This window comes from Rhodnius prolixus, unplaced genomic scaffold (genome assembly GCF_049639745.1).
Source record: "Rhodnius prolixus isolate KJV_2025 unplaced genomic scaffold, Rpr scaffold_4, whole genome shotgun sequence".
In the NCBI taxonomy this organism is placed as follows: Eukaryota; Metazoa; Arthropoda; class Insecta; order Hemiptera; family Reduviidae; genus Rhodnius; species Rhodnius prolixus.
Genome location: NW_027411614.1, coordinates 16,925,572 through 16,945,484, shown reverse-complemented (window position 1 = coordinate 16,945,484; position 19,913 = coordinate 16,925,572). Strand labels below are relative to the sequence as shown.

General features: G+C 31.9%; 1 protein-coding gene and 1 long non-coding RNA gene across 4 annotated transcripts in view; one reads left to right on the top strand and one right to left on the bottom strand.

Annotated features, from left to right (window-relative positions):
* The window catches only part of LOC141455376 (uncharacterized), a 70,313-nt gene extending 57,267 nt beyond the window's left edge, over positions 1-13,046 (top strand). Inside the window, exons 2-3 of the long non-coding RNA XR_012459235.1 lie at positions 9,512-9,803; positions 12,421-13,046. This is a non-coding gene — a long non-coding RNA (uncharacterized lncRNA). The remainder of the gene's footprint in view (positions 1-9,511; positions 9,804-12,420) is intronic.
* On the bottom strand, positions 866-3,614 carry LOC141455883 (protein rolling stone-like). 3 transcript variants are annotated; one of them, XM_074131341.1, is made up of 4 exons: positions 3,407-3,577; positions 2,689-2,808; positions 2,306-2,567; positions 866-1,519 (listed from the first exon to the last, which is right to left on the bottom strand). In XM_074131341.1, the coding sequence occupies exons 2-4, from the start codon at positions 2,720-2,722 to the stop codon at positions 928-930; spliced, it is 888 nt and encodes a 295-aa protein (XP_073987442.1). In that variant the 5' UTR covers positions 2,723-2,808; positions 3,407-3,577; the 3' UTR covers positions 866-927. The 3 variants fall into 3 exon arrangements, with proteins under 3 accessions (XP_073987442.1, XP_073987441.1, XP_073987443.1); XM_074131340.1 differs by lacking the exon at positions 3,407-3,577 and having other exon boundaries at positions 2,689-2,868; XM_074131342.1 differs by having other exon boundaries at positions 1,384-1,519; positions 2,455-2,567; positions 2,689-3,614.
* Positions 13,047-19,913: the final 6,867 nt, after the last annotated feature.

The window sequence follows — 19,913 nt, the reverse complement described above, 5'->3', positions numbered from 1 at the left end:
CGAATTCTCCCTCATAAATCTTAAGTTTCATCGATAGAGTGAAATTTCGGCAGTCAGCGAAGGCCATGGGCCTCCTGATAATACCAGTTTAAACTCAGATAAATCATCTTTAACCAACAATATTCAATCTATGAATTATAATAATACTAACTTACTTGCTAACACGATGGAAATGGTAAGTACTAATACTCTGGGTAAGGATAATAATACAAAGAAAAGTATTCTAAGACAAATAAACGCCCTAATAAGGAAAATATTGCATATAGTGAGTCTAATGTTCATGTACTAACTCAGCTAACTCAGGTCCTAAAATGAATTCAGCAAAAGTCTATTTTGCATCTTATTCCGAATGATTGTCTTTCTTTTTACCGTAAGTTATTTGCTAATAAGAACGAAAAAGATTATTACATAGATAGATTTGGCGCTAACACAGATTTCACACGAGAAGATGATAAAAGTAAAATATATTTTACATCCTTTTTTTAATTTTGAAGTTTAATTTAGTTTGAAAAGATAGAATTCTGTTCAGTTTTACAAATGACTTATATGAAAATTTCGATAGACTTTTATTTTTCTCTCTATATTGTTTTCTGCAAAAAAACCATGCAGCATTTTCAGAAAATTTGAGAAATAAACTGATTGTAACTGAAAATAATTACACTCTTTAAATAAGTTATAATGATTGCTCGAAAAATGAATTAACTGTAAAGAACCAAAAGTTAGCTAGAATTAATTATTAGAGTTAAACTTTAAACCTTATTTACTCGAAAAAGAGTTTTTGTTCGTTGGTTCTTTTTTGCATACATTGTTATAATTGTAATCAAAATTTTGGCCTTAGTTAAAATAAATAAATAAATAATTTGTTAACCAGTGTATTTATCTAATATTTATTAAATCATTAATGGACGCTAACAATACATAATACAATTACACAACATGTTGAAAATGGGACTTTCTTCTGAAATGACCTCTAACCAACTTTCTGAGGCCTCCTTTAAGTGTCGATATAAACCATAATGATACGTAAATCGTAAGAACGGTAAGCATAAACGTTGATAAATATATGAACGTTGCTTTAGGAAGTTTCCAATTGATGCTAGTGTAAATATAACGATTTCCTTTACCATCTTCTCCTCCGAAAATATAATAAATTGCGGAGAATGCTATATACACTATTGCTAACATTATTGGAACCGTTATATCAGCTATGAAGTAAGATAGTTCACAATACAGAAAGTCCATTAGCATTACTATTGGTGTAAACGTATGAGTTAGTAAACTCACTAAGTCTATTATTGAAGTTTCTGGTTTGTAAACGAATAGCCAAAATCCTATAGCTATAAATACTGAGACCGTTGTTGAAGTTGAATGTAAAATTCGATAGATGTTCGCTGCAGATTCCAAACTGCAATAGTAGATCCTTTCACCTTGTTTGTACAGGCAAGTTGTTAGGGTTGCTCCTGCTAACGCTTGAATTACGTTTATCACCAAGCCCCAGTGAGATAAGAAGATTGGCCAACTAAAAAATCAAATTAATTATTACAAATATGTCGTGTATATGTTACTGTGAAAGACTGAAATTGGGGAATATGTCCTAGATTTACTTGGTGAGTGTCAACACATAACAAATAAGTCGGTGAAAGACCAAATATTTTTGTATATTCGTGTCCATTCGAACCATCATCACCAGTGTATGCCGGACAAGCACAGATATATTGTGGTAGAGGTCGAAACAAGAAGATGTCTGTAGCCAAATCTTTTTGTGCTACCGCGATTGAGGCGACGTGGCTTCTATCTATTCGTTACACACTGTTGCTTGTCAGTCTTATGCCAGCAGTGCGTTTTCTTAAATTAGATAAGGTTAGGTTAGGTCAGAATTTACTGTTCGTTTTATGTTTTAATAATAAAATATGATTTAAAAACGTAACAAAAATACTCGTATTTTTACTCTACACTCCCTATCTGTGCATGGTGATTGTCGACATTTACCGCAATAAGTCTGAAATAAGGATATTTAGAAAATATTTCGGACAAACACTAAACTACTATGTTAATCTCAACATTCACCAAGTGAATTTTGACATTCTCAAATTTCGGTGTTTCATGGTAACATATAAATTTGTTTTTAACCAAAAAAAGCACCATTAATTTATTTTCTGCATTAAAACTAGCAGACCAGAATGTGAGGGTACCATTCTAGAATTTGAGCAAGATCGCTTTCTACTATTACATGGAAAGATGTAGGGATGATGAGGATATCGGATTATTTACTGCGAATGCGTTAAAAACTATTTTGATCACTTACTACTTAATTTTGATTGCGTGCACCTCATCTCTGCCGAATTGTAACATAGATAGACTCAATATTACAATGAACATTAACATAAGAAACCATTTATATAGCAAAAATTTGATTGATAAATCTTTTTTAATCTCTAATTCCGTTGGACTCACAGTGTTTAGTTCATTATTTAGATAATTTCTTTGACCTTGTCTTGAAATATTTCTTTTAGGTTTTGCTCTTGTTTTAAATCTTCGAATCTTTTTGATCTTGTTCATAATAAACACTATAAAAAAATATTTATTTATAACAATTTGTTCTATTTAAACAAATAGTACGCTTACAAATTAGTTGTAAGTATTAAACCATATGCATCACAGCTTGTTGAATAATTTTAAAATACCTACATAAAATACTTTGTAAAATATTTGAAGTTCTCATCTCGTCACTAAATTGCTAGTAAATAATTGAAGTGTTTTTATAACAAACACAAAAAATATAAACTGGCATAAACGTTTCATTTCATCCTAAAGAAAACAAAACAGAGTTATTATTGTTTATTACGTACTGAACCAATTTGTATTTGTTTTAATACGATGTGTGGCATAAAATCAGTTGATTTTTTTTTTTTTTTTAATATTATCTTTTAAGATTGTGATGATATAAATCTGAAGTTAATACTCTGTCAACCTTCTACAATTCTACAATTTCTGGTCTTGTAGGAAAATTTTAACTTACACTTCTAAGTGCCCAAATCAAATTTTTCGCGTAATAATTATTCAAAAACATAATATTATCTTTATCATATTATTATTTATAATAATATATGATAAATTTTGGAAACGAATTCTAAAATCTGTTCTGAATAAGTTATACTGAATGGGGACTTTTTTTTAAATCTCTTTGAACTCGGGAATGTTAAGCAAGACTTTTAGATCGTCCTTTACTTGTAGAACTAAACATGTAGAACTGTACAAATTACTGAAATAGTACTTTAGATAAAGGAATAACCAACTCCTCATTGAAGAGTCATCTTAAACCAAATGTTTTAGAAGAATTCCTAAAGTTGTACACCATCAGCAGTGCGATTAAAAAATAAAATTAGACAATACGAACAGCATTTACATCTGGAAGACTGATGAATCTAAGTATAAAATTCCAATATCACACTGACTAGAATTTATAATAAAATTCTTTAGGATTTTCGAACCCTTTCATACAGTTGGCTTCAGGAGAATGTTAATAAATGTTTAACTAAGAACTGCTTTTATTACCTAAAGCAATTTTTCACAGAGAACTGGCGCATTCAGCATCAAAAGTACAACTAATACAACCTTTTGTGAAGTAAATTAAAAATCTACTATTTTAAATTAAAATTTGTCTGAATTAAAACATTTTTGCATTAAGTGTAAACACTATTTATTTTGTTACTGTAGTTTGTTTGAACGACGAGTCTGTTGTTTAATAAATATTAACAATCAATAAAAGCAAATCAAATAATAACTCTTGTGTGAACATTTAAACGGCTTATTCTAACTATTTACTATTCTCGAAAGGTTAGATTATTGTTTTTTAAGAAAATCTCAAATATTTTTTCATATTAAAGTATAATTAAATTATTATTAAATATTAAATATCTTTTCATGAAGTGACAGTTCCTGTAAGCTGAACTGCCACAAAGTTACAACTGTATTTTAACATTTGATTCTTGTTAAAGTGGAAGCAAGAAAATTCAATGTAGAAAAGAGAAGAGAGATGCTAACTAAATTTCAAATGTACAAAAGAGAACAAAGAATATACAATATAAGAAAATATAACTAAGTGTACGTACTAAATAACTAACTAAAAATACTACCTACAACAGAAAAATGTTAATAAATGAGAAGTTCTTAACAATAATAATGAAAATATACATACATATATACAAATAATGGTTAATTATCTAGAAAATAAATAGAAAACTTGGAAAATTCAAATTATAATAAACAATTACTACTAAATAAACAATTTCCTTACTTTAAGAAGATTGCCAAAAAATAGGAAACAATCATTCAGCTTATCTAATTGTCCTGGCTCCAAGAAACTCAGTAAATTTATTAATTGCTCCTCCCGATTTTGATTTGAAATATATTTGTATAAATATTTTTCTCTTATTGATGTAAACGTTTTGGACAAATTAAAATTTAATTTGCTAAATAAATTAATTAAGCGAAATTTAATGGTTATTTAATATACAGCTAGCAGTGCAATACCATAAAGCACACACACTGAGCTATTTTCAAAACTCAAAACTAGTATTTCTGGTGAGAATTCAAGTTCGAAACTCTGCGTATTTACAATACATTCATTTAGTAGAGTACAAAGTTGTGCGTAAAAACTAGTAAAATAGTCTAAAATGCAAGGAATAATTTATTTTGTAAATATATAAGAATGTCAAATAAGAGAAATACATCTTAAGTCTTCACTCTGTTAGTGAATGAAATTCGTTTCACTTGCTCCAGCAAGGATCCGCCTCTACGTTCCCATCCCTCTTCCATCAATAAAGATGTTGCACATCTTTTGTGAATGAAATATTCTCAAGCTTTTTTATATTAACCCAATAGATCTTTCTGCATTGTACATCTTTGACAGGATTTTTACTAGCCATCTATCTTCTTAAGTGGTTGTTCTTTTTTGCGCATTACAAGAAGTGTCCGCTTTGCCGGTGGAGCGTAAATAAAACTCCGAAATTTAAGGGATACCAACAAACGGAATAAGATTAAGTGCTTTTTGACACCCAACAATCTTATATGGTATTTTCTGATTTTAATAAATAATTATAATACTTAAAAGTGTAGATAAAACGTTGCTATGTAAATTTGGGTAATAATTATTTATTAAAAATTTAAAAGTTTTTTATTTTCACCACTCATAAATTTAAATACTTTGAAGCTGTCCACTCCTGGATGTCTGCAGCTGGTTCAGGAGTAATAAAGGAGCGCCTAATTTGGCCAATCTGTATACCTTCTCATTTTCCCAATATACCCTTAACGCTCTGGTGCCCGGAATAGAAGTGCTTCCAAGGCAGAAAATACTTCTTTCAAGTTACAGCAACGCACTATACCAATATCGACTTGAGGAATAAGAATTTAGTGCCATCAGCCTGCCTAACCGAGCAGGTACAAATCGCTGTCAGAATTTGTCTATTAGTAGGATAAAAAAATTACTGCCAGTTTCAGCCAATATAAACTTTATTCTGCCGAGCTTTCGACCTAGGGACTAGGGTCATCTTCAGGGCTGTGGAACATATTTACAGTGTGTTAACAATAATTCTATTAAAATGAATATGCATAATGTAAAGAAAATTTACAAAAATATTTACCTAATTTCATCATTAGATGTAAAATTGAATGTACAGTCACAAAAAAATATATAGGCGAAACATCACAGAATTTAAAAAAAAGACTGTACCAACACTCTTACGACACAAAACTACCTAAAAAAGAACACCAACAGCACTTTCCTTACACAGCACAGAAAATCATCACACATTCGATTTTCCAACCACGAAGATACTTAAATCAGAAACCAACACACAAAAAAGGAAAGTACTAGAAATGATATAACATATCTAAGACAGAAAACAGTCTAAATTTCAAAACTGACACCAACAATTTAAACAACATATACGCCAACTTACTACAAAATACTTGACAATAGGTAACACTGACTTCCTCACAACCAAACACAATCACACACAGACCGATCACATTCAGTCCATGAACAGACAAGACAGAAGACACACCAACCCTCTAATGATGTAAAACAGCATATTGTAAATTAGGTAAATATTTTTGTAAATTTTCGTTACATTATACATATTCATTGTAATATAATTAATTGGTAATATAATTGTTGACACACTGTAAATATGTTCCACAGCCCTGAAGATGACCCTAGTCGCTAGGTCGAAAGCTCGGCAGAATAAATGTAACACGATTGAAATGGCAATTACTTTTTTAATCCTATTGAAACTATGATTCAGTCACCGAAATAATGAACAGTAATTAGTCTATTAAAAAAGATACCAACGAGGGCAACCATTTTAACTTCCTGACTGGTGTCTAAGTGCCAAAAGTAAAAACCCTAGCTACACTGATCGAAGTGAATGGAACGATATTTACACAAAACTTGTGTAAATTTCTTGCACTACAAGAAAACAATATACAATAAGGTGTTTGAAAAGACAAAGAGACAAAAATAGTTGGGCAAATTAGTACAGCTGTCTCATATAAAAAATAATAGGCACGCACATAAAATTATAAGAGACACGCAACTATAGAGGCGTCAACTGTTCATCGATGGTGTCAAAATTATCGTCATTGCACTTATGCGGCTAAGAATAACAATAAAAAAAAAATGCAGCAGATTGCTTGCACTTCAGTAATTTTTTAAAAAAACTGAGTATTGTGCACATGGCATAGATTATTATTTCGCCACGATAGCTGACTGGTTAGAGGCGTGGATCGCAAAAGGTAAAAACTAAGATAGGTCCGATGGGTCTTGGTTTTTATTTAATGGTTTAAAACATGAAGTTATTGTGAAACATGCAGTTAAGCATCTCTGTTAACAACAACTGAATGACTACTCAGTAAGCGATGTTGAAATATCAGGAACCGAGCCAAGTTTTCATACATTTTCAAGTCCACTTCACAGCAGAATCGATTTTAAAAACAAATTTGAAGTTAATATAATTTGATAGTGGTAGTTTCAAATTAAAATTCAAACAAATGTTCGTTTTTTGCCCACAGATTTAACCAATTCAAACACAAACAGGAAATTTGCAACGGCTACCACAACTATTCTTGCAGTTCACAGACAAAACATTTTCTACAAATCCCAATATTTCCTCTTTAGCTAGCACTAAGAGTAGCAAAAAATAAATAAATAATGGTTACTTTTTATATTTGTATATAACCTTTGATCTAAACAAAAAAATACTAAAATGCTGAAAGTTTTCGAAACTATAAATGCAAATAAATAATGGACGGTAGATTGTTTTGTATTATAGAACCAGTAAAGTTATAGAATCCTTTATTTTTTTTATTTGACAAACAATCAAATAGTAATAATATGCAAATAATGTGGGTGGTTTAACTTATTTGTAAAAAAGTAAGGTAGTTTATGATAAATGTTCTTATTCTACCAATAGAAAGGACATTTGCTTTGATAGATTTAATTCTGTAATATTTTTGCCAATAAAATGTAGAATAATGACATTTAAACAGTTGACAACTTTGAAAGAATTCAGCATAATTTTACACTTGGTGGGTAAGAAGTAGGACACGGATATCATGGCGGACTTGTACCAGAAGAATGGCTAACAGTTCACTGATATGCTGTTAGGAAAAAGGTAGGAATATTTAGTAGAAATTAGGATAGTAGGTCCTGTTTGTAGATAAATTATCCAACTATAAATGAGCTGATTGTATGTAAATTTTGGTATTTTACAAAGAGTTATTAATATTGTGTAAACTTCATATAGAACGGTCAGTCTGGAAAAGGATGATTATTATTCGTCTGTAGTAGGAATAGGCTAAACTCTGAATAGGCCGCAGCCTTTCTGGTCCTGAACAAAAATACAAGCAATCTAGAACAATAACCTGACTTAAGTGATCGTAGAGTCATATAATAGTTATTGGATAATTGGAAAATAACAGATCCACGTGTATATGGTTTTCATTTTTTATCTACAATTTGTAGAACTCTTTTTTTTTAAAAAAAAAAAAAAATTGATGCTTGGTATTATTTTACAGCAATTAAAAATTCACTTCGATTTTTGGCATTTCTTAAATTTTGGAGTTTTCATTTACGCTTCACCGGCAAAACATATAAGCATTTACACTTCTTGTGATGCGGAAAAAAGAACAACCACTTAAGAAGATAGATGGCTAGTAGAATACTGTCAAAGATATACTATGCAGAAATTAACCTGAAAATTAAATAGTAGTAATATAATACCATGCCACAAATATAAAAAGTATAAAACTAAGGATTCAAGATTGGCGAGGAATCGGTAAAATAAAAACAACTCGACTTTTTGCCAACGTTTCGACAAATATATTTTAATATTTAATAATAATACCTAATATTTTATTTTATTTATTTTTATTTTTATGTTACTGACTCTCAATTGTTTGTATTTTTGTATTTGTAATATCCAGCCTTGAAGAAGACAATATATTTGTCGAAACGTTAGCAAAAAGACGAGTTGTTTTTATTTTACCGATTCCTCGCCAATCTTGAATCCTTAGTTTAATAATTTACGGTCACGAAGCCTATATATTCATATAAAAAGTATACTTTCATATCAGTGACTGAATGAAACCATGTTTAATAGTTTTAGTTATTATAATTAAAAAAATCTTAAAATTTATTATCTTGATTAACTGACACTAAACAACAAATGACTAATTTATACTTCTATTTTAAAATCTATCTGGGTGAATGGAGTAGAGTAGTGTGGTTCAACCAAAAGTACCAAAGGATTCAATCGCTACAATCTGAAATACTTCGATCCATAGTTAACGCTTCGATTGACATCTCTAACCGAACTACAAATACAGATCTGAACATTCCTTTTATGGTATCCCACAAGCTGCTAAAACCCGATACAGGAAACTCCATTTCAATCTGCAATCCCACGAAAATCCTCTAGCAATTTCTATTCAATTCACTGACATACTTTCAAATCTGAGTTAGATTTCTCCCTAAGCCATAAAGGTGTTAAAGAGATTTTGTTTCCTATGGTGGAAATTTAATAAATTTAGCGATTGTAAGTGACAGGTACAAAGGTATTCTCAGCTATTAATGTTTACAAGGATTACTTCTAATAGAAACTTGAGCTACAGGAATTGATTTAATAAGGTGATAAATATCAGCACAATCAATTTGCATACAATAATTAAACTGAATTTTAATCACCTTACTATAAAGAAACGAAGAATTCAACAATGAAAGTTTTGTTTTTAACGATAGTCATAGTAAATATTTGGTTACGAAATAACTATCAAAGTGATGTTGAAAAAAAAAATGTTTTATTCAATGATGTTTTGATGTAAATGATGTTGCAATTATTGTAAATAATCGAATGATGTTTTTTTACCAAATATTTAATATCCACACAGTAAAGCTAAGCACATCTTCGGCCAATACATCTGAAGGTATTAAAGTTAATTTGTTGGTTTCCAGATTCATTTTAAGCGCCATTCAGATTGCTGAGGAAGAGTTCTGTAAAAACTATGGCAGATCAGTTACTTAGACAACCACGGTTCAAGGGAACTATCACTAATAAATGGGTTGTTACGTCAATAAGCAGGCTGAGAGCGAACCACGCGGTGTGCGGATCGTATCTTCACAGGATCAACAAAAGGTCCTCTCCACTTTGCGTAGATTGCAATGAGGAGGAGGATTTCAAACATATAATAATGATATGTCCACGTTATGTAGTAGAAAGGAAACGAATGTTTGACGACTTATATAGGTATGTATTTAGATGCACCATTTCGCTACGAAGGCATAATATTCTCCACCAACATTTATGTGCTTAAATTTGTAGAAGAGCTAGTAAAGAAATATGAATGTATTTAAAAGTTATAGCCGATTAGAATGAATGGAAGAAAATGATTAGAGAAGGATTACGTAATTTTAATTTCGGTTAAGCTATAAGGTTGGCAAGAATATAGAGTACAGATCCATCCATTAGCTGTAGTTTATGTAAATAGCTGTATATAGTAGAGGGATGAATGTGAGAAGCGAATGTATTTATAAGTAAGAATGGAGAGTGAGTGATATTCTGGTGATAAGCACCTAGACGATGCTGGCTGTATGGCGAAAGCCAATGCCAAAAAAAATTATTTGTTGAGCCCTCAGATTGTAATACTTTTCCTCAACAAGATTTAAAATACGTCCTTATGTTAAATACCTGCAAGAGGACAGGCGAGGTAAACGTCGATATTCCCTTAGATAGCAATAATCGCAAAACATTGGATAAAAATAAGAGCTAGTAGTCAAATTGAAAGATATATCAATTAGATGCAGTAAGGATCATCCCAATAGCTATTTTCTTTTTCGGGAAATGGTGCCAGAGAAAGTCGATTAGAATTTACACGCGCTGATTGATCAGGTCCTCGACAAAGCTAGGATTGTAAAGTTCCTCAACATGTGATATATTTTAATCAGTGTGATGGAAATAAACCCCCACCTGACAATTAAAAAGCGAATAAGAAAAAGTAAATAATAATATTAAAACAGTAGCCCCTCAGTACTGTGATATGCAAAATATAAATGCATTTTTCAACATGTGCAACTCTTTTCTTGTAGAAGAGTATTTAATGCAAATTAATCATTTTCCCTTCAACAATTAGTTTTATTCAGAATAAAAAAGAAGAAGAAATGATTAAGGGAATCAGTGTTGTAAAAATGAAATCTTAAACTAAAAGTTCCTTCGCATTGTAAATGAATGCTATTACTGCAGGAAACTATAAATAACTGGACAAGTTGATTGGCCAGCCAGCGCCCACGTCACTACTTGCTGTCTTATACTAACCAATTATAAAGAAGTTAAGCAAACTAATGGAAATTCGTTTTTTTTTCTGTAATATGTAGTTGGTTCTTTCTTGTTCTATATATTTATATTTTATTTGAGATGCCTGATGAAAAGTAATCGTTTTGAAATAATATATCCAAGATGGAAACAATACTGTACCAATAATAAAGTGCCTCTGATAAGAACTTGAGTATAACCTTTACCTATTATAACCTTTAACAGGAAAATGAGAATGAGTATAAATTTAAGATGCTTTAAGATGTCTGCTGATTTCTGAGGGAACGTAATGCTAGCTAATGCAGCAGAATCATAAAAATCTTTTAATCCAAGGTTTATAACCGAACCATATCGCCGATAAATACATTAATATTATGTACATCAACAAATATATTCACATAAGGAGGCAATGCTCGATATTCCTTCCCTCTAAAATAATTGAACTTACCTAAAAGGTGAGGTATATGTTGATCATTCACCTATGTTTACCTAACCTAATCTAATTACTAATCGAAATAATGCCTACTTATCGATATTTTTTAAATAGGCAACTAGCCTTTTTAAGTGAAAAGTACTTCCTTGAAGAATAGCGCGCAAAGCCTAAGATATTACTTCGTTTTCTTAATATATTTGATTTAAATTCTTCTTTTTAAAACATTTTCACTGAGAAGAAACAGCCATTGGGTTTTTCTCGGGTCAATACTCTGCCCTAAGTTAAAGTGGATTCGTAAAGGAGAAACAGAACGTGTTCAAAGATGGAATCAAATGTGTATGTTTATTTAGTTTATACGCTTGTATGTGTGGGATTTGTGTTACGTTTTGTGCAAGACAAGTGCCCGGGGGTAACGAGGCAGGCCATTACAGAGAGACTGGTACCATTGTCTTGTCATCATAACAGGTATACCTTCCAGTTACCTTGCCAAGACCAGAAGCGCTTGCAAATAGAGGCTGGCAAGACACGTATACAAGCCGACAACTGATCACAACAACTGTGTCCTTAATATAAACACACAATGCAAGGCTCCATTGCATTAAATTACAAAAATCAAAATAAAACAAAAAACTCTTACCATCTTTCATTTAACTGTACCAAACGTTTAATGAGCTGAATATTATCATTACCAAATTTAGTTGAAAATAATTAATTCTGATTAATCTCAGCCATGAATTTACAACAATATCCTTTAATAATTTGTGAACAAATTTAGAAACAGTTTACAGATTCTTTTTTTGCGTTTGTTTTATGACAACAGGGTAGTTCAGGGTCGACCTGAACCTAGCCTTAGTTAGTAGGATAACTTTGTAAACTCAGATAACTGGTTTTTATTGTGCTTTAAAAAGTGCTTAAATTTTCTAAATTGCATCATTTTTTTGTTCTCGGTGAACTTTTGATATACTTTTTTTCCTAAATTCTTGCTGCTCAAGTGGAGCCTTAACTACGAGTATTTTGGGATTGCTTGCAAACATAATTTTAACTTCTTTGGTCTCTTATTTCTTCTTATTATTTATTTATTTATTTTTTGTTAAGATAACTTTCAATAATTTTTTTTTTTAGATACAAGATTTCAGCCACGAAGTAGATTATAAACTGCAGTAAGAGAACGTTGCATAAAAGATCGAACATTGAGTTGAATATTTCTCAGATGAAGTTTACAAGTTAATTTAAGTGTATTATTGTGAATAAACCGACATTAGTCAGTAATTTGTCATTAAATGGTTAGATTTGCCATCAATAATTTCATAAATTTATAAGAATTAATGAGGCATCTGTTCTATGTAGGACACTCGAGGATAGAGTTGTACCGCTCTTTGTGTACGCTTTAGTACCAATCTAAAATGTTGAGCAAACCTGATCTAATAACTAAATCGAGTTCACACAAATTAAAGAACTAGTGGCTTATTGCTTTAAATAATAAATAAAAACTGACGTTTCTACATTATAAGGGTGTACATTAATTATTTGTAGGGCAACTGGCGCGTGTTGGTGAATAGTAGAGAATACAAGATCTTTTTTCTAGTCATTTGCAGCGTGACGAGCGCCCCAGGAAGTGGTATTGTAGCGGAAGCAGAACTAGGAAGCCAGTGTGATGGATGTTAGCCTTCTGGTAATGGCTTAATAAATATAAAGTCCTCAGTCATTATTTTGACCCCTGAACACCCGTAGAATCGGAACCACATCATCCCTATATAAGTTCATTTTATATATATACATTTTTTCATGGTCTACCTTGTGGCTATGCGCATTAACCGAATAATTAACGCTCGTACATCATTTTGTAATTAAAAAATAACATCACTAATTCTATTTTTGTTAGAAAGAAGATCGCTTTTATATTATTATATAAATTATATTTATTTCTAGAGTGTAGATTCAGTGGCAGTTCACTAAGCGATTTATATTAATTGTGATATGTTTCCGATTCCATAACTTGCTCTCTGTTTTGTAAGTGTTCTTTACTCTGCAGCCCACGGCAGCCGATCGGTTAGAGTCTTGGTCCGCAAAGCTACAATGTACTGTGTTAATGGGTTCGATTCCTGGTCAAGGCCTTGGATCATTTAATGCTTAATTAGTGAAACTTACAGTAAAGTATTTATGCTCTGTCCAAGACACCTGATCGAAAGTTGGACGTAATGTCTGCCTAACTTAAGAGGCATTACTTTACTTACCTTTACTCTGTAGTTAAACACACATAAGAAACACCTTTCAAAAACAAAAGCAAGAAAAAAACGATAGTTATTAAAATAATTTGCTTCATTTCTACGTATCTCAAAATCCTCTACTTCAGTACAAGTGCAGTGCAGAAAATTTGACTTTTTTATAATGGTAAATTGTTTTGCTGTATAATGTGCAATCTTTATTTGATTGCATAATTTGTATTGTATGAATATCATTCAAAAAATAGGGGTAAAAAGGCAAATACTAGAAATCACAAAAATAAAAATATCTAGGAGAAAAAGATACAAATATAATTGAGATAGTACAGGAGTTCAGTAGAAAAATTGTGATTGTTCGCACTACATGGGCACGTCTGGCTGAACTGACCTGCAATACAAGATAAAAAACCATTTAATGAGTCAAAAATTTATCCCCAAAATTTATTAAATTGAAATTCAATCCCAATTCCGTTCAGCATAAAAACACAATCAAATATCATTTGATTTTGTTAAATTGTAAATACGTATACGAGGTGTGTTCAAAAAGTAACGGGAATTTTCGTTTTTTGAAAAAAATACTTATTTATTCATCTACATTAATATTGTCGCCTTCAAAGTAGTCCCCTTCGCATACAATACACTTGTGCCAGCGCTTTTTCCAATCCTCGAAACACTTCTGAAACTCGATCTTTGTGATAGCTTTCAGCTCTTTCAGCGATTCGCTTTTAATGTCATCTATGCTTGTAAAACGACGGCCTTTTAATGTTCTCTTTATGTTTGGAAATAGAAAAAAGTCACATGGAGCCATGTCTGGCGAATATGGAGGCTGGGGCATCGTTAAAGTTTTGTTTTTGGCCAAAAATTCACGAACTAGCAATGAAGTATGAGCAGGTGCATTATCGTGGTGCAAAATCCATGAATTGTTTTGCCACAAATCCGGGCGTTTTTTTCGGATTGCTTCACGCAAACGGCGTTGAACTTGTAGGTAATACTCCTTATTGATTGTTTGACCTTGTGGCAAGAATTCATGATGCACTATGCCATTAAAATCGAAGAACACAGTGAGCATAACCTTCACATTCGACCGCACTTGTCGAGCCTTTTTCGGTCTTGGCGATCCAGAATGCCTCCTCTGGGACGATTGAGCCTTAGTTTCGACATCATATCCGTAAACCCATGTTTCGTCACCTGTTATAACACGTTTCAGTAGATCCGCATCGTTGTCGACTTCATTGAGTGACTTTTGAGCAACTTCCAACTTCTCCGCTGTTTTTGTTCGAAATTCAACAATTTTGGAACAAATTTTGCTGCCACACGTTTCATACCCAAAACATCCGAAAAAATTTCATGGCATGAGCCAATTGATATGGCAACATCATCAGCGACTTCTCTGATTGTGATTCGGCGATCGTTCATAACCATTTCTTTCACTTTTTTCACGTTTTCATCGGTTGTTGATGTGCTTGGACGTCCAGGTCGTTCGTCATCTTCAACGTTTTCGCGGCCATCTTGGAAACGCTTATACCACTCGTAAATCCTTGTTTTACTCATAGCAGACTCACCATATGCCTTTATTAACATTTCACACACTTTATTACACTTTATTTCATTTTTTACGCAAAATTTAATACAAATTCTTTGATCCATTTTTTTTAACAAACAAAAATCGCCAAGCTCGAAAAACACGTCTAACCTTAACGGCTGCCACTTAAGAAGTAAACAATGAATATTACTGAAAATTTTATCGTACTTCAGAGGCATGTGTACCAACATAATAAAAAAAAAATTTTACAATCAGACTCTCCAAACCCGCGAAATTTAAAAATTCCCGTTACTTTTTGAACACACCTCGAATTAATAATGATAGTCTGTCTACCAGGGCAAAACTGCTGCTAAAAAGCCGCAAGAAAGGAAAAAATACCATAAAAAGTATCAAGGATGTTCATCCTTGCGTTTTGATTGTTTGCACATAACAGATTTCAAAGCGCTTGTCTGGCGACAATGTGTGGAAAAAAACGCATAACAAACATTTATTTTGATTTTCCTCTGAATTCGTGTTGCACCCTTAATCATCTACATTTATGAGGAAACTGTGATATGCCAACTATGAAACGTACACAAAAGCTCTCATTATGAGTATAATTTAAGTGACAGAATTACCTACAGCAGCGTTTCCCAACCTTTTTTGGTTTGCGTACCACTTGGTGGTAGCACTTCATGCTAAATTGTACCACTTCGTAAAAATTATTGTATTTCGTGAAAATTATTCCCGGTTGTGTTATTTTTTATTATTATCTTTATTTGTATAGAGATACCAATGGATCTGTTACAAAAGGAGTCCAAAGTACATGTTCACTTTATAAACTTTGTAAAGTGTAAGATCTTAGTTTTAAAACTTTTTTCTAAACCTTAACAAAAACTTACAGTTTAAAAAGTTAAGTATAAGGGTTGATTAAACGCCAAAAGGTACACAAATCAGCGAGTACCCAACATTTCATTAATACTTCATTAATAGTTAAGTAATTCTACTGCATTAATTTTCATTAATAAGTTATTTTTTAGAATTTATTAGATGTCACAGACCCTTATGCTGGCCATTTTCAACTATTTATTTATTTTTATTTTTAAATAAAAATCGTCGGTTTAAGTTCATTCTTTAATGTGCTCACGAATATTTCGGTAAGACGAATTCAAGCCTGAAATATTGTTTTAAATCCTCCGTGATTCAAATTTAAATAGTAGCAGACTCTAACTTAGTGTTTTTCTAATTTAACGTGCATGTATATGTGACATCTTCAGAATTAAAGGCACATTAAAGAGAAATAAGAAGAATAATTTGGAATAGAGTTAAAATAAAGTACCTGTTTAATAACGAAGATATAATATACATTTTATAACAATTATAACAAAAAATATTATGAATGAACTGGCCAGCATAAGGGTCTGTGACATCTAATAAATTCTAAAAAATAACTTATTAATGAAAATTAATGCAGTAGAATTACTTAACTATTAATGAAGTATTAATGAAATGTTGGGTACTGGCTGATTTGTGTACCTTTTGGCGTTTAATCAACCCTTATACTTAACTTTTTAAACTGTAAGTTTTTGTTAAGGAGATTTTTGTAACTTTTGGATAGATTTTTCTTTTTGTCTATTTTGCAAAGTTATATATCTGCTTTACAGATTTTTTTAAAATTTGGGATAAGCAATTCTATCATTATAACCTGATAAGGTGTTAAATCGGAACCTAACTACCACTGGAGAGATCTTTTTAAATAATGATTATAGTTGCGGTCCCCAAACCATCCTCAATAACAATTTTTTTTGAGAAAGCGTTTTGAATAAAATAGGAAGGTATTTGTACTTAAGTAACAAAATAAAACTGCGATTTCAGTACTTCTTTTTAAGAGGAGCAAGAAAAACAGTACTTCTCCCTAAAACGCAAAGATTTTGAATCGAACGACAATTCATTGATGTAAATCGGTTCACTCATTGTTAATTTTAACGATTGTAGTACTTCCTCTTAGTAGGTGTAACAGCATGATGGCACTTCACAGCCACGTAGAGGAACTTTAATCACTTCTTCGTGCTAAATTTTATCAAAATCGGACTAAGCTTTGTAGAAATATTGGTAATAATAGTTTTAGAAAGGGCCTTATTTGGGTGGGGCAAACTCCCCTCCTTATGAGGCAAAGCTTTTAAGTGCAAATCTGTACAAAATTTCGATTCGAATGACCATTCATGAAAATCGGTTCACATGTCGATAATTTGAAATGATTGCTATACTTCCCCTTAACAAGTGTAAGAGCAGATCGTCGCTTTATTGTTACGTAGGGGAGCCCTAATCCTATCATCCTACCAAATTTTATCAAAATCGGGACAAGATTTACAGAGTAATTAGTAATAATAATTTTGGAGGGGGCCTTACATAAAGGGGGCTAACTCCTCTCCCATTCGATGTACAGCGCCGAGACCCCCAAAAGGCACATCTACATAAAATTCCGAATCGAATGACACCTCATTCATGAAAATCGGTTTTCGCGTTTAGGCGCTACGTTGTTTACAAAAAAGGTAAAAACAAGAAGAACAACAAGAAGAACAACAACAAGAAGAACATTTTTTGAAAAAGCCGTTTTTGCTCATTTTCGGCAACTTTTTTCTCGAAACCTATTAGATCTGGATTGTTACAAAACAAATACAGTCATAAAGGAGGGTTTGCCCTATAATTTTAAGAAAATTTGGGAATTTTATCTTTTATAGAAAAAGAGAAAAAAATTGTCAAAGTTGGGTGTTTTCCAACGTTACGCTTTTTCGTGCAGTTTTTGACGATCAACCCTTATACAACTGTCCTACCGGACAGTTTTAATTACCTAGAGCAGCGTACCACTTGGTGGTAGCACTTCATGCTAAATTGTACCACTTCGTAAAAATTATTGTATTTCGTGAAAATTATTCCCGGTTGTGTTATTTTTTATTATTATCTTTATTTGTATAGAGATACCAATGGATCTGTTACAAAAGGAGTCCAATGTACATGTTCACTTTATAAACTTTGTAAAGTGTAAGATCTTAGTTTTAAAACTTTTTTCTAAATAATTAAAAGTTGCGTACATATTTTTCTCATCAAAATTATTAATTAATTTACAAAGTTCTTCTTTAAGGATTATTATATTTAGTGTCCAAATCTACTAAATTAATTTCTTTTAAGCATTCAACTACCTCTGTAAGTACCAATTAAAATTTAATGTTGTTTAGATTAGAAGCTTACTCATCTACTCTCTTTAAGATCTTTACATAGTTATCATTTAAGTCCTGTCACGGGATAATTCTATTACACTTTCTTTATAGAAGGAGTTTTGAAATCCAATTATCATTTGTGTTTTCGGACCACCAGCCAGCCAGTGGTACGCATACCACAGGTTGGAAAACGCTGACCTAGAGCAATGAAACATGGTAATAGAAAATAACGTGCAAAATTAAATGAAAACAAATATAAGACAGTGTTTATCAATCCATAGACATCCTACCAAAGAACAGTCATACTAAGCCAACACCAGTAGACTGTTAAATATGGATGAAGTCGGCAAAGCACTCTTATACTGTATATATGTGTATACAGTAACTAATTGGTACACAAGCCCGAACACTTGACAGCAGGCCAATAGACTGACAGTTGCATGGACATGCAGCGTGAAATCGTATGCACGGTAACACAACCCTCATCACCATTCTTCAACTGCTCTTCCATATATGATCATTTTTCATGATAAAGGATGTGCCATACTGACCATCACACATCCTAAGGATGAAGGTTTCTACATTTAAGGGTAAATTATCGTTCCATTATTTTTCTTTTATCTTATTGGTATTTTGCATTTATAATGTATAAAACATTATTGCACGCTTCGATTACGCTTATTTCCGTCACATACTCAGCTTTTCCGTTAAAAAGTTTTACTTCCTTTTCTTGAATTTAAAGTAGTGCATGCTTTGATGGTCTGTTCTAACCGATCATTTCTTTTTATTATCTTTTACCTTTATCTTATGTTTTATTGCGTTTCATTTGGTTGTCTGGGTTTAAAAAATAGGCCCTCGCTCCCGGTAGGTAGATGAGGAATAAGAAAGTGCAAACGATATTCCAATGGAATCCATTAACCGAAAATCTGAAGAAATAGTTCTTAATTTGAATTACAACCGTTTGAATAACATTTTTTATTATTTCTACGTCAACGTAAGTCTCTGATCATTTTCGCCTGGAAAGGTTGTATTGAACCGAGAAAAACATGGAGGAATGTTGTTTAAGATCCTAGTAAATGAAGATCTACGAGCACCACGCTGGTCACTAATAACGACTTTTGGGTAGACCTAGCATCCATCACAGGGATAGCCTTATTTCTAGAATTATTATTTTAATTTTGAATACATTTTACATCTTTAGCCAATCATATCAATTTAATGAGATACTATTTTCCCAAAAATCTTGGGTAAAACATACTCCACTTACTCAAGATTCTCAAGATTTTCTATTGACTCAAAATTTTTGAAATATTTTCCATTATACTCATGGTATAAACCCATAAATTATACTTACATGAATCTTTAGAAAGTCTATCCCTCTCCGTTCTGAAGCCCTAAATTATCCTAGAAAATGTATTCAAAGAAAAGTTGAGATTAACGTGAAAATTGAGTATAGGAGCCAATCTCTAAAGGAGCCAATCTAGGAGCCAATTTTCGAAATACGTATGTACGAGGTGTGGCCATTAAATATCGAGACTATTGCTGTAAAACATTTTATTTTATATTTATACATATTTAGTCCCTCCCCTATCCCTACAACGCTCCATGCGAATTTACCATTCTTCGAAACAGTGCTGGAAGTCTTTTTCTGTG